Below are 13,758 nucleotides of genomic sequence, written 5' to 3'. Positions count from 1 at the left end.
GTATCCTGCTACTTTGCTGAATTGGTCAACTATGTCCAATAGTTTTCTTGCTGAGTCTTTAGGGTTTTCTAAGTATACTATCATGTCATCAGCATTATGTTTTATAAAGTTAATCACCATTGGACTGTGCCCACCATTACCCTGCCTTTTCAGGTCCCCCTGGATCTTTCCCATTTCCTTCACCCCCTCCCTCCACCCACCAAATTGTACAACCCTGTGATTTCCCCCCACCCCTCCTCACCCCTCTGCTCCCTTCCTTTCTCCCCTTTGATCCCTGTACATGTTTTTCTAGTTGTCCTTTAATGTTTTTGAAGCAGGTTCAGTTTCCAGCAAGTTGTGATTTTGATCAGCATTTTCCTGACCTTAATGACCCGTGGTGCTGGCCATCTCCCCTTGCATTCGTGGAAAATGACCATGTTCTGTTCTTTTTGTTCTTTTCAAAATTTTTATTTTGTGTGTGTGTGTGTGTGTGTGTGTGTGTGTACCGTCAAATCAGATCTGACCGGTACAGGAGGAGACTGCCCCTCCTTCTCCAGCAGGGCATCTAGTGGATTCAAACCACTCATCTCTGGGATTGCAGTGCTGCTTCTTGCCACTAGGCCACCCTGTTCTCTTCTTTGGGTGAAAAGATCTTTTAATCTTTTTTAACTCAGTTGTCTTCTTACTAGTGGCTGGTAGGAGTTCTTGATCTATCCTGAATTGTCAGTCTTTTATTAAATGTATGATCCACAGCTAGAGGTTTTACGTGAGTGTGATTTGGTAGAGAAAGGTCCAGGGAGGTAGGGAAGCCTGTTCCTCCGGACCGAGGCTCAGCGTTGCCGATTCACGGGTCAGTGCGCCCCCGGCAGAGCCCCTGGCGCGGGAGGCCTGCTCGGTCCTTCACTGGGGGAGAGAACTTTCCTGGGTGCAGCCCTGCTGCCTGAGAACGCTTTCACCCTCGCTGGCTCCCACAAGGCCAGTTCCTCGTGACCCTCATGTGGAGGTCAGGGGTTAGGAGCCAGGGAGAGAGAAGAGCAGTCTGCTCCTGTTACGATTCACAGCCGCGCAAACCCGATGGGTGGTGTCTCGAGCTGGGATTGACTCAGTGGCAGTGTTTGCTTTGGACATGTCCAGGGCTCCCTGGTGGCTGGAGTGCTCAGTTTTTATGAAAGGTTGGCAGTTCAAACCCACCGGCCAGTCCATGTGGTGTGGCAGTCTGCTGCAGTGAAGATTGCTGCTGTTTGCTCCTGAGTCAGAACTGACCCATAGCTGACCCTCCAGTGGGTTTTCAGAGGCAGTAAATCACACGGGAGGAGATTCCCCCTCTATCTCCCATGGAGCAGCTGGTGGATTCGAACTGCAAGCCTTTGGGATTGTAGCATAGTTTTCTTACCACTAGGCCACCAGAGCCTCAGAAACTCCAGGGGCAGTTCTCTGCCCTGTAGGGTTGCTGTAACTTGGAGTTAACTTGATGATAGGAGTTTGGTTTGGATTAGCACACACCCGCTCATGTTGGTTGTACCTGGGTGTGTCACACCACCACCGTGTGCCTCAGGGCCCTTCCTCCCTTGCTGTCTTGGCTGTTGCCCAGCGTGAGGAGGGAGTCAGGCCAAGGCTGTGCTCGGCTGGTAAGAATGTTTGCCAGCTCACCTTGTCACCGAGGATATATGTTCTCACCAAGCACTGCAAGTTAGCTTCTTTCATAATCAGAACTTTGCAGGTCACGAGTGACAGTATCTTACAGTTAGGTTCAACCAAAACGAAAGAACACAGCATATGTATGTGGGAGGATCTATTGACTGATGGAAGTGAATAGTCAAGTCACCAGCTTCAGGCCCAGCTGGATCCAGGCGCTCCTTATCCAGGGGCCTGGCTCTACTTTCTGGTGTTGGCGTTGTTTCCTGGCAGGTCCTCCATGCGGCAGCGAGCCTGGCCCTGCAGCTCCTGGCTTCCCGCTTGTGCCCAGGTAACCCCGGGACAAGGAAAGCACGTTTTCTAAAGGTTCCAGCCTGACCCCAGACCCTAAAGATCATTGTCCCTGAATCAGTCACTGGGCTCTATTGGCCAGGCCCACATGTGTGTCCACTTCAGGTGTGGCATGAGGGTCAGCCCCACATATAGCAGGCAGATCAAGAATGGAGGAAAGAGTTCTTCAGATAGGAGCCAGGGTCCAGGACCAAGGACAGGGGTGCAGGTGTGTCTAGGCCAGCCAAAGGCACAGTATCCCCTACTGCGTGAGCAGTGAGCACTCGGGGGACATTGTTTCCTGGTGTCCCTAAGGTGGTAGGGAGGTGATGCTGTGTCCAGAGTCCTCTGTCCTGCCCTGAACACCCTTCTGGGAGACAGTGCTAACTGAGGACAGGGCCTGGACCATGGGGAGCGCTCCATAAACACGAGGCCTGGAGGCACTTCCACTGTCCACCCAGGAGACCTGAAGGCAGGGCCTCAGACACTGTACACTATATTCACTGCAGCACCATTCATGGCGCCAAAGCGTGGACTCAACCCATGTGTCCACCGCCAGCAGGTGGACGAATAAACAGAATGTGCCCGTGGGCCGTGGAATACCACCCAGCCAGTAAGAGGCCCGAAGCGCTAATACAAAGCATGACAGTAAGCGAAATCCAACATAGAAGGACGAATGTTGTGTGATTCCACGCATCACAGGAGAGTATCCATCGTCATCGTTGGGTCCTGTCCAGTCGGTTTCCACTCGTACGGACTTTACATACAGTTACATACCGTGGGGAACCCTGCCGGTCCAGTGCCCTCCGCACAATCTCTGTGTGATCTAAACTCATTACTGCACATAAGTCTGTGGTCAGCCCTTCTCATTGAAGGTCTTCCTCTTCTTAACTGACCATCGGTTCTTCCAAGCATGATGGCCCTTCGCAGGACTGGTCCCCACTGATAATATACCCAGTTAGTCACGGATATTTGCATCTATTTCTCTTCCCTTTTTTGAGTTGTGTTGCGTCAGCAGATGAAGTGTCACTGGCTGTAAGCTTTGTCCTGTGCACGACGTCACGCGGTTCGCTCTGCCTTGAGGATCCAGCTCTTTCCTGTCGTGTTTTGTCTTCCACCCTGCGGGCCCTCATCTTCCAGCCCCGTATCAGCCAGTGTCCCGCTGCGAGTCACCCGATTTCAAGGGCCTGTCATTTCACGAGGGGCTTCACGTGGCCAAGTGGGTGGGGAGTTAGTTGCATAGCCAGCACAAAAGCATGCACTTTGAGTCCACCAGCAACTCTCTGGAAGGAAGATGGGCACTCTCACGCTGCCCTGATGCCCACCGGAGGCTCAGCTGTGAATTGGTTCCGACTTGATGGCACATAACACCAGCCGCACTGCCAGTCCTCTTAGCCTTTCTCAGTCTGGACACTCCCCTGAGACCTGCCTGCTGTGACCTGGCTGGGGTCTGAAATACCAGCAGCCTAGCTCCTAGATCACATGGCACTGTGATGCCAAACTGATGGACGAATGGAGAGTGAGCTACGAGAACAGGCCACTGCAGAGAGTCCGAGGTGGGGGCCAAGGAAGACGCATTACCGCCCAGTGGGTGCACTTGCTGTGTGAGGTGACGGAACGGAGCATTTCAGAAACGGTGACGGTCATCTCTCATGGTGAGCGCAGTTAAAGCCACTGAGCTCTTCTAAACTTGGTAACGCTCAAAATCAAACTTCTCATGCAAATACATTTTACCATAATGTTGTTGTTGTTGTTGTTATGTGCCGTCAAGTTGCCTGCGACTCACAGCGACCCTATTTACAACAGCCCTAAACCCTGCTCTATCCTGTGCCAGTCTCAACCATCTCTGACACACCCACCCCCATTACCCCAGTCAGTGACTCAATCCACCTCATCGAGGGTCTTCCCCTCCTGCACTGTCCCTCCACCCTCCCAAGCATGATGTCCCTCTCCAAGGACTGGTCCCTCCTTGCAACATGTCCAAAGTATGTCCGACGAAGCTTCAGAATCCTCGCCTCTAAGGAGCAGCCCTGTTTCACCCTCTCCAGGACGAATCTGTTTGTTCTCCTGGAAGTCCATGGTATATTCAGTACTCTTCTCCAGCACCACAGCTCAAAGGCATCAACACTTCTTTTTTTTTACATTTTTATTATTTTTGTGTGTGTGCGCCGTCAAATCATACCTGACTGGTACAGGAGATTGCCCCTCCTTCTCTGGCAGAGCATCTGGTGGATTCGAACATCAACTCTTCTTCTATGCTCTCTAGTCACTGTCTAGCTCTCCAATGCATAGCAAGTGATTGCAAAGACCATGGCCTGTATCAGGCGCACCTTAGTCTCCAGACTGACAATTTTAAGAAGTGTATGAAGAGAGTGGGGACAGCTATTCTGCTCTGTGTCCGCTGCCACCAGCCCCCTTTTGCTGTCACCTGCTCCTCTGAACTGATCCACTCTCACGAGTCCCCTTTGGAAGGTGTTTGCTGTCCAGAAGCCGTGTGCACCCGGTCCCTCTCTGCTTCGTCGCATAGCTGAGAGGCTGGTCACCGTGGGTTGTGCTGGTGCAGGATATGGCAGGGCCCATGTGGGGTGGAGGACTGACCATCCTCAGGGTGACGCTCCTGGGGTGGAGTGGCCCCTAGGGTGGGGTGTCCAGAGCTGGCAGGGAGTCTCCATGGGAAGGGGACACTAGCAGCTGGTCCACCTTTGAGGTTTGCTTTGCCCCGGCCCACATCAGGTGGGATGTCACTTGTTGGCTGTGCGGAGGGTCTGGGGGCCCTTGTTAAGGGAGGACCCACAGGGCGGGTCTGTGTGTGTTGGGATCTGTCCTAGCTTTGCTTGGTGGGAAGGCCTTGCTTGGCTTATTGGTGACAGTACTGAGCGTGGCTGGGGTGTCACTGTAGACCCCAGAATTCCTCTAGGCTCTCTCTCCCTCCATGTTGGGGCCCAGTGCACCTGGATACCTATCTCAGAAATGCCGTCACCACCACCTGGGGACCTTGAGCCACGTGTGCACCACAGCTGAGGTGATCGCGGTCCCCGCCTCACTGTGCTGGGGTGCTGGAATCCCGCAAAGCCTCTGTGTCACCATCAGGGCGCCCCTGGGGGCTGCGACGGGTGACGCTGTGACCTGGTCTCTCCTGTTCTCTCCCCAGGTGAGGATGGCAGAGAGGACGTAACCCAAGCCGGCTCGTCCACCCAGCAAGTGGTGCCATCATGCAGAAGCCCAGCGGCCTGAAGCCCCCCGGCCGCGGGGGGAAGCACTCGAGCCCTGTGGGCCGGACGTCCACTGGGTCAACCTCAGCCTCTGCTGCCGCCGCCACCACCAACTCAAAGGAAGGTGTGTGGGGCTGAGGGTGGTGGGGTGAGGGGGGCCGGGAACACAGACCAGACCCTGGTTCACTGAGTTCTTTATGTCTGACTGCAGCCACTTTAAAAACGAACCGGGGACAGGGAGGAAAATGTTCAACAATGAATGAATGGGGGGGAAATTAAATGGGAAGGATATGCTATAAAAGAAATTTTATATATATTAAAAAAATATCCCAAACAAACAAAAAACCTGACAGACATTGTATGGGTACCAGTGTCAGCCACACCTGGAGATGAGGAGGGAGAGGTCCAGAGATTCAGCTGCTACAACAGCCAGGTGCACACTCTCTCTTCTAGCTGCCTCCCTGCCCTCTATTCCGGCCCCTCGTGGGGTTCATGAGGTGACAGTCCCATGTTCCACTGTCCCTCCTGTCTCCTACACAACTCCCTGCCCTTTACCCTCGCCTTATCTAAGTGCTGTCTTCCTTCTTGGGGGCAGAGGGTGCCCTCAGGGCAGGGCCAGGAGGCACCAGCCCAGAGGGCAAGTTGAGTAGAGAAACACTACTTCCTTCAGTTGATTCTGACTCATGTTCAGTCTTGGTTGGGTTCCCATGCTCTAAATTCTAATAGAGACAACTGAATTTGTTTTTCCCCCAAAACTTGGGGCTAGTGGGTTTGAACCACTAAGCTTTTGGTTAATAGCTCAACACTTAACCTACCACACTCACAGGCCTCCTTATACTTGCACATTCACCTCCCTCCACTAGTCCCCATGTGTCACAACCCCCCCCCCCCCCCCGGTCTGGCTTCCATTACAGGAGGAGACTACCCACTTTTCCTCCCTCAGAGCAGCTGGGGGATTCGAACTGCTGACCTCTTAGTTAGAAACTCAACATGGTATGGTCCTTGCCACCAGAGCAACTTGAAAGAACCGCTATATTTGCCTCTTTCTGAGGCTAAAAGTAATATTTGATTTTCTTTTTCTGAGGCTCAAAGTAAAGTATGCTTATTGTGAATTATTTGGAAAGTTTGAACCAGGAGGAAAAAAATCCCCCATAATTTTCCGCTTCCCTTCCAAGGCAGCTGTGGTTCTTGTTTTGCCATCTTTCCCTCCACAGTTTTTATCGTATCTATTTGCAGCCCTAGTACATTTACTCTTACTTTTACTTTAGTTGCTTCCCTCACCCTTTTTCATACAATCTAGTGGCGTTTGTCCCTGTTCATAAAAGCTTTACGCATTTTACAGCATTTGAGTGATTGGCATATATTTCATTCTACCCAAGACATGTTTGTGGCTTTTTTAAAAATAAATTTTTATTTTATATTGGTTTGCTTACAGAGTTGGTATACATTGTTTTTCACATTAGTTCTCTCCTGCTTCCTTTACCGACCCCTGCCCAGTTCAGCTTAATCAGGCTGCTGGTGGGTGTTGCCTTCGGGTGGGAGGCACAGGTGACACCTGTGTCAGGAGCCCGGTGGGTCTGGGGGGGGCAGTGAAGGGCTGCATCACGAGGTAGAGGGGTACCGTCTTAAGAGGACAGAGCGTGGAGAGCGGTGTTGTCTGAGTCGGTTCTGACTCGCGTTGGGGGCACACACCCCCCCACCCCCGTGTACTCTGAGTCGAGCGGCTCCACAGTTCATTCAGGGAGATTGTGACCTTTTGGAAGCAGCTTACCAGACACTTGGGTGGGCTTGAACCACCAACCTTTTGCCTGGCAGTCCATCGTTTAGTTGTTGGCACCACTTGGGGACTCTTGTGTTGCGTACGTTGTTGTTGTTAAGTGTGCTCAGGCCCTTAGCGACCCCGCGTACAGGAGACTTTTGATCCTTGCCTGATCCAGCGTCACCTTCATAATCGTCACCGACTTAAACTGGTTGTTGCAGGCCCCGTGTTGAGCCATTGTGTTGAGGGTTTCCTCTCTCTGACCCTCTATTTTCTAAGCTTGAAGTCCTTCTCAGGGATCCATGGAAGGAGAAAAGAGAAGATGAGGAAGCGTGTTGAGGTCGAGAGGACAGGGAAGTGGGGTCCTGGCATCGGGCGTCTCCCCTTCATTTCAGTAAAACCAAACCAAACCATCGAATCCATTCTGACTCCCGTCGCCTTCTGTAGACTTCTGAGAAAGTGCAGCCGGAAGGCCGACGAGGCTTCGTCTTACATTCTTGGGACGTGTTGCTAGGAGAGACTGGTCCATGGAGAGGGGAGGGTCCACGCTTGGGGAGGTGGAGGGTCAGCGAAAGAGAGGAAGACCCCGGCCACGGTGATGGCAGCAGTGGACTCACGGGTGTCAGAGGTGATGAAGATGCCACAGGACAGAACAAGGTTATAGGGTCACTTGAGTCAGACTCCACTTGATGGCCCCTAAGAGCAGCCACCACAATGTGTTTTTATGGGAGGAGACCGCCCGTCTTCCTCCAGAAAGCAGCTGGTGGATTTGAACTACTGACCCTTCACTTAAAAGTTCACTACAGGGCAACAACAAAAAGAATTTTGTTTCAAAGAGAAAAGCGAACTGCTGGGCTGGGTAGAGAGGAAAATGCGACAGTGAATGAGTGGAAATCCAAGTTTTCTATAAATTTTCATTAAAATCTCAAAATTAAAAAAATTAAAAAAAAAAAAAAAGCTCATTATGCACTGTAACCCAGCCTCTTTTTCCTCTTCATAGAAGTAGGAAAGCCTCTGGAGGGCTTTCATTCCAGGGGATGTGATAAAAGGGCCTGAAAATCCTCTTTGCTCATTCTTTGCAGTTGAAAATTAGGACTGTTTCCTGTTTTTCTACATGATCCTATTTTTGAGCACAGATCCTTGCTTCAGTTAGAGTCCAGTCCCCAGGGTCAGGCACTGCCCATCTTGTCTGGCCGGCTAAGAGGTTTGAAGAGACAGAACCATCCAGAAGGCAGTCTGGCCAAGCTGGGACTTGGCTGGGGTCAATGGAGACTTGGGCCAGTGTCACAGGCAGTGGGCAGAACTGGATGCCTGATAACCAAACAGCTAGTGTAAATGGTCAGGCAGCACCAGGCAGGCCCCACCCACAGCTGCCTCGTCTGAAAGTCCAGTGGGCTTCCTGAGCAAGAGAGAACTAAGGGGCAAGGTCTTCCAGGTGGAGGAGAGTGACGCAAAGGTCCTGGGGCAGGTTTGTTAAGGACAGGGTGTGCCGTGAGGGTGAGGAGAGTGGCAGAGGCCTGATAGTGAAGGACAAGGGCTTGGGAGTGTTCTGAGCATGCTGGACGTTGGAGATGACAGCAGAGCAGTGACCCAGCCTCGGTTCCATCCCGTGGACCACTGTGTGTTCAGGTTACCAGGAGAGGCCCGTGAGGAAGCATGCAGCCACCTGGCTGTGGACGGTCAGGAGAGAGTGGGAGGTCAGGGGAAAGTTCTCAGAGGAAGCCGTTGACTCGGCCTTGACGTTGTTTGGGGAATATTAAGTTCGAGGTAAGTAGGACCAGTAGAGCCTCTTGGGGAGAGGGAGCAGGTCACATCTTGGGCTCAGTCTGGTGGGGGCTGAGGGGTACGTGTAATTTACTAAGAAGAGGGAGAGAGCCCCTCCAGAGAACCTTCTGGGTTCTTTCTTGACCCCTGCCCCCTGCTCCAGCTCTCATGGTCTCTGCTGTGAGACCTGAGGGCGTTACTTAGCTCCTCTGAGCTGCCGTCTCCTCCTGCACAGATGAGATGCGCACCCTTCCTTCCTTTATGGGATCCGGGGAGTTGAACAAGGAGTGCCTGCAGGTACAGAACGCATTAAAGATTCATTTCTCTTCCTGTCTCCCATCTGTAATCTCCTCACAGGAGCCTGAGGAGAGCCCATTGTGCCCCCGCTTGGCCCCTCTTGGCTGCCACTGGGCTCCGGTTCCTGCCAGTCTTTATTTCATGCCCACACGTCGCTGTCCTAAAGGGTTTGTTTGCACCCTCCCCGTCTCTTCTCACATCCTGGTTTCTCTGGTTTTGTTGCTGGTCACGGGAGCCTCTCCCTTGCCTCTGTGGGGTCCTCATCTGTCTGGCGAGGTTGGGGACCCCCGGGCCACACTCCCTTTGTCTCGTGAGAGCCTCTGCATGTGGGGGCTGGGTGTCTGGCTCGGTCCTGAGAGAGGAGGACCACTGAAGGCTTGATTGATGGGGTATTGGCGGCAGAGCCTGCAGCTGGTACCCTTCCCCCCCGGGCACCGAGGCTGCCTCTGCGCAGGGGAGCCGCCAGCCGGGGCAGGGACGGGCCGGAAGCAGTTGGCAGTGAAACCCTGCCAGGCGCAGGAGGAACAGTTCCACCAGAGCTGCATTTGTTCCGCCCCAGGGTCTCTGTCCTTGGACTCCCCGTCCCCAGGGGGCTGCCCCACAGGGAGCCCACCCCCACGTATGCTCATTGCCGAAGGCCGGGCCTGGTTGTGATGGTGACTGGGGAGGGCCCACCGCTGGCCTTCCCCTGGGCGTCAGGCCATGGCTGTCTCCCAAAACATGAGCTCAGCCTCCGGAGAGGGTCCAGCCAAGGGTGATTTCCGCCCATCCCGGGGGACGTGTGGGGTCCGGTGTGGGCCCAGGATCTCACACAAAGGCGGCAGGAGGACCAAGGCAGACACTCAAGGGGCCTCGTGTGGGGAGAAGTGGCCAGAGCAGTGAGCAGGAGAGTGGCTTGGAGCCACCTATGGGCAGAGGACTGGGTAGAGGGTCAGGGAGCAGCCCCTGTGGTCAGCAGGGGACTCTGAGTGACACACTCAAAGCTTAGGGGAGCAGTGAGCAGGCCGGGCGTTCTGAGGACTGGAAATCAGATGAACACACATGACCCACGCGGACCCAGGGAAACGAGAAGACTGCTTGGAGGTCGTCCTGGGTCTGCTGTAAGAAGGGGTCCGCTCCAGGCTGCTGCTGCGGTGTGGCCAGGGCTAGAGCTGGGACCCCTGGAGTATGAGCAGCCCGCAGTGGTCAGGGTGGGGCTGGGACCCCCAGGAGAAGATACATACGCAGTGGTCAGGATGGGACTGAAACCCGCAAGAGAGGAACAGCTGGCAGTGGTCAGGACTGAGGCTGGGGCCCCCGGGAAAGAACAGTTTGTAGTGGTCAAGACTGGGGCTGGGAGCCCTGGGAGAGGAACAGCCTGCAGTGATCAGGTTGGGGCTGGGACCCCAGGGAGGAACAGCCTGCAATGGTTAGGACTGGGGCTGGGACCCCAGGGAGAAGAACAGCCCGCAGTGCTCAGGGCTGGGGCTTCTTGTACTTGGGGGAAGGAAACCGTCCTGTGAACAGGATCCCTTGCCCTACTCTCAGATCCTGGCTTTGAGCTGCCGAGGGGGCAGGATGAGGGGAGCCGTGTCCAGGCAGACCTGGTCACCCCTCTGCTGAGGCAGGCAGGTCCTGGGCGGGCCTCCCTCCCTCTGCACTTTGGTCCAACTTGAGAGAGTCAGGGAGGGACAGCCTTTGGTGCCCCCTCCGTCTCAGGCAGCCGATATCTTACTGTGTTTATTTCTCATCACTAACCCAGGAGGTAACTGCCCTTCTCCCCATTTTAAAGATAAGAACACTGAGGCTAGGAGCTCCCCACTGAGTTTTCCAGAGTTACACAACCAGACACTGGCAGAGCTGGGGTTGAGAGGCTCACGTGGGCTGATTCCAGAGCTGGCAGGACCACTGGGCCTCCCTGGGGCACAAAGGACATGAAGGACAGAGTATTGGGGGCAGACAGCGGGCTGAACCACGTGGGACAGAATCACCCCCAGAGGCCAGTGTGGGACCGGGAGCTGGAGCACCCTGACTCTGGATAACTGAGGGGAGATACCACCTGGCACCTGGGGTGGCCACAGAGCTGACGACTCTGCATCTCCTCCTGAACAGACCCCACCCCAGTTGTCAGTCTTCACCTTGATGCCCCGGGGCAGGAATCCCCAAATCTAAGTGGCCCATCCTAGATGTTGACGCACCCCTAAGGTGGCCCACGATGAGCCCTCGGCTGGACCGAGACTTCTGGCCCTTCCTGGCGGAGCCGGCCCAGACGGCCCTCTGCCCTTCAAGGTCTCCTCTGCAGCTCCGCTCCCCTAACCACATCCTAAACTCCCTGGCCGCGCCAGGTGCTGGCGGGAGCGGGGTGGGGAGGCCAGCCGCCTGCTGCCCCTGACGTCACTGCCCAGCATCAGTGCAGGCGGGGCGATCAGGGCGGCCCCACGCTGCAGCCGGGCTTCTCCATGGGAGGCCGGCTCTGCTCCTTCCCAGGTGAGCTCCTCTTGGGCCTGCCCTGCTGCAGGTGGTGGTTGGGGCGTCCCTCCCATCTCCCTCTTACCCTGGGCATGGAGGGAGGTATGTTTCTGCCGCTGTTTGGTTCAGGAGAACGCTGAGCACCCCCTGAAACGCAGAAGCCTGTGGTGTGTAGGCTGATGAGGGAGCCCCACTCCAGGGACAGGCAGTGTGGCGGGTTGGGGAGCTTCAGGTGGGCCTGGCCGCATGCAGGGGAGGGGGATTCACGTGGATCCAACTGGGTGGCTGGAGTGGGTGGTGAATACCAGGTTCAATTTTCCCTGGAAGCTGGGGTGGGCACACATGGCTGGAAGCACTGACTTCAGGGTAGAGGGAGGGCTGGCAGGGGGACAACTCTCTGGGGGACTGCTCTGGAGACCCCCACCTTCACCCATGACCTCTGCTTTCCAGCACCTGCTGAGACAGGAGGGGCCATAGAGCAGAGGGCCACGCGGGGACTTGTGGGCATTTTTATGCTGCTCTGGAGCCACCAGGACGGACACTGGGGCTTGTGGTCCTCTGTGTTTTAGCGCAGCCCTGGGGCTTCCTCCGGGGGACGGAGACCAGGCAGCGTGGGTGTCCCCTCCAAGGCTTGGGTCTGGGTGAATACAGGTGTGTACCTGGGCCTAGGATGGAGGCTCTGCAAACTGACAGAGACCTCATGCTGTGGGGTATGGTGGCCCAGTTGGGGTTCTGCATGGTCTACACTGAACTTGGAGGGTGGACAAGATTTCCTTAGATAGTAATGAGCAGAGAATGCTGTGCTTTAAGACTGGGTTTCTAGATGGACTGGTGTATTTACCAGTTCACTTGATGTGATTATAAGAGCACCCCTCCTCACCCTCGTAGGTGCCCAGGTGTAGTGATAGATCGTGGGGTCATCTCATGTTTAGCTGCTTGGTGGTCACAGTGATTGTTCACTTGTTAAAGGCTCCAAAAAGTGCTGCAGGGAATTTTCGTTCTTCAAACTGCTGGTTTTCAAACCTGATTGTACTAGGCATTTTTTAAAATAATTTTAATGAGCATTTACAGAGATTTTGGATTTCCATTCATTCATTGCTGCACTTCTCTCCCCGCCCTCCTCACCCCCCCCCAGTTCGCTCCTCTCTTTCAAAAGTAAAAGAAACACTCGTTCCCTGGTACACAATCCCCCCACACCCCTCCCGCCGCCCCAAGTACATTCCACTATGCAACCTTAATTGTGGACTCTTGTGATAACCGTAATACCCTATCATACATCGCTTTTAAATTATTCACTCCCTCCTCTGTTTCAGTGCAGTATACACAATTTATCCAGTTTTTCTGTCTTACCCCAACCCTGATATCAGTCCCATTTTACAACAGTGGCATCATGCAATATTTGTCCTTTTGCATCTGAGATATTTCATTCAGCATAATGTCCTCCAGGCTCACCCATTTTGAATAATATTGCATGAGTTCCTTGCTTTTCTGTACTAGGAAATTTGATGATGATAATGATGATGTGTGTGTGTGTGTGTGTGTGTCTACACACCATCAAATCAGATCTGATGGTACAGGAGGAGATTGCCCCTCCTTCTCCAGCAGAGCACCTGGTGTATTCGAACCTGCAGTACTTCTGGGACTACAGTGCAGTTTCTTGCCACTAGGCCACCAGAACTCCCTTTGGAAATTTTTTTTTTAATATTTTTTAATCATACCTTGAGGTATTACTGAAGAATACTAAGTAACAGACGTTTAAAGCGTGTCTTCTGATCACTTGTGTGGATGAAACGCCTAGAAAGTGTATTAGTGGCTCCGAGGGGCTGGGAGGAGAGATGGGGCTGAGGGGTTACTGTTTAAGAGGTAGTAAGTTTCTTTTCAAGGGGTGAGAAGATGCACACTCTCCACCCAGGTGATTGATGGCTTTGGAAACCAGTGGAGGGTCCGCTAGGAGTCGCTTCCAACTCAGTGGAGCTTGGTGAAAAGGTCTTGGAAATAGCGGTCAGAATTGGAGAGCATGAGGAATGCAGTTGAAGTTTCTGAATTTTGCACATGAAAAAGGCTGGCGTTTAGTATGACTCATCACAATATTACATATTTAGGTATATGTATTTTACCACATTAAAACTTTTTATTTTTTATTTTATTATTTTTGTGTGAGTGTACCGTCAAATCAGATCTGACTGGTACAGGAGGAGATTGTCCCTCCTTCACCCGGCAGAGCATCTGGTGGATTCGAACCGTGCGCCTCTGGGATTGTAGTTGCAGCTCCTTGCCACTAGGCCACCAGAGCTCCCCTACATTAAAACTTTTTTAAAAAGAAATTTTCACCTT

The 13,758-nt window shown here is 53.5% G+C and overlaps 1 protein-coding gene across 1 annotated transcript in view; it reads left to right on the top strand.

Annotated features, from left to right (window-relative positions):
- The first annotated feature begins 5,156 nt into the window (after positions 1–5,156).
- The window catches only part of CLIP2 (CAP-GLY domain containing linker protein 2), a 48,715-nt gene continuing 40,113 nt past the window's right edge, over positions 5,157–13,758 (top strand). The window contains exon 1 of the mRNA XM_006889784.1: positions 5,157–5,280. Coding sequence (XP_006889846.1) covers positions 5,157–5,280 — 124 coding nt within the window. The remainder of the gene's footprint in view (positions 5,281–13,758) is intronic.

This window comes from Elephantulus edwardii, unplaced genomic scaffold (assembly GCF_000299155.1).
Source record: "Elephantulus edwardii isolate Elephantulus edwardi_28Jun2011 unplaced genomic scaffold, EleEdw1.0 scaffold00080, whole genome shotgun sequence".
In the NCBI taxonomy this organism is placed as follows: Eukaryota; Metazoa; Chordata; class Mammalia; order Macroscelidea; family Macroscelididae; genus Elephantulus; species Elephantulus edwardii.
Note: the sequence above shows the minus strand (reverse complement) of the source record. Positions and strands in the feature narration are given on the sequence as shown.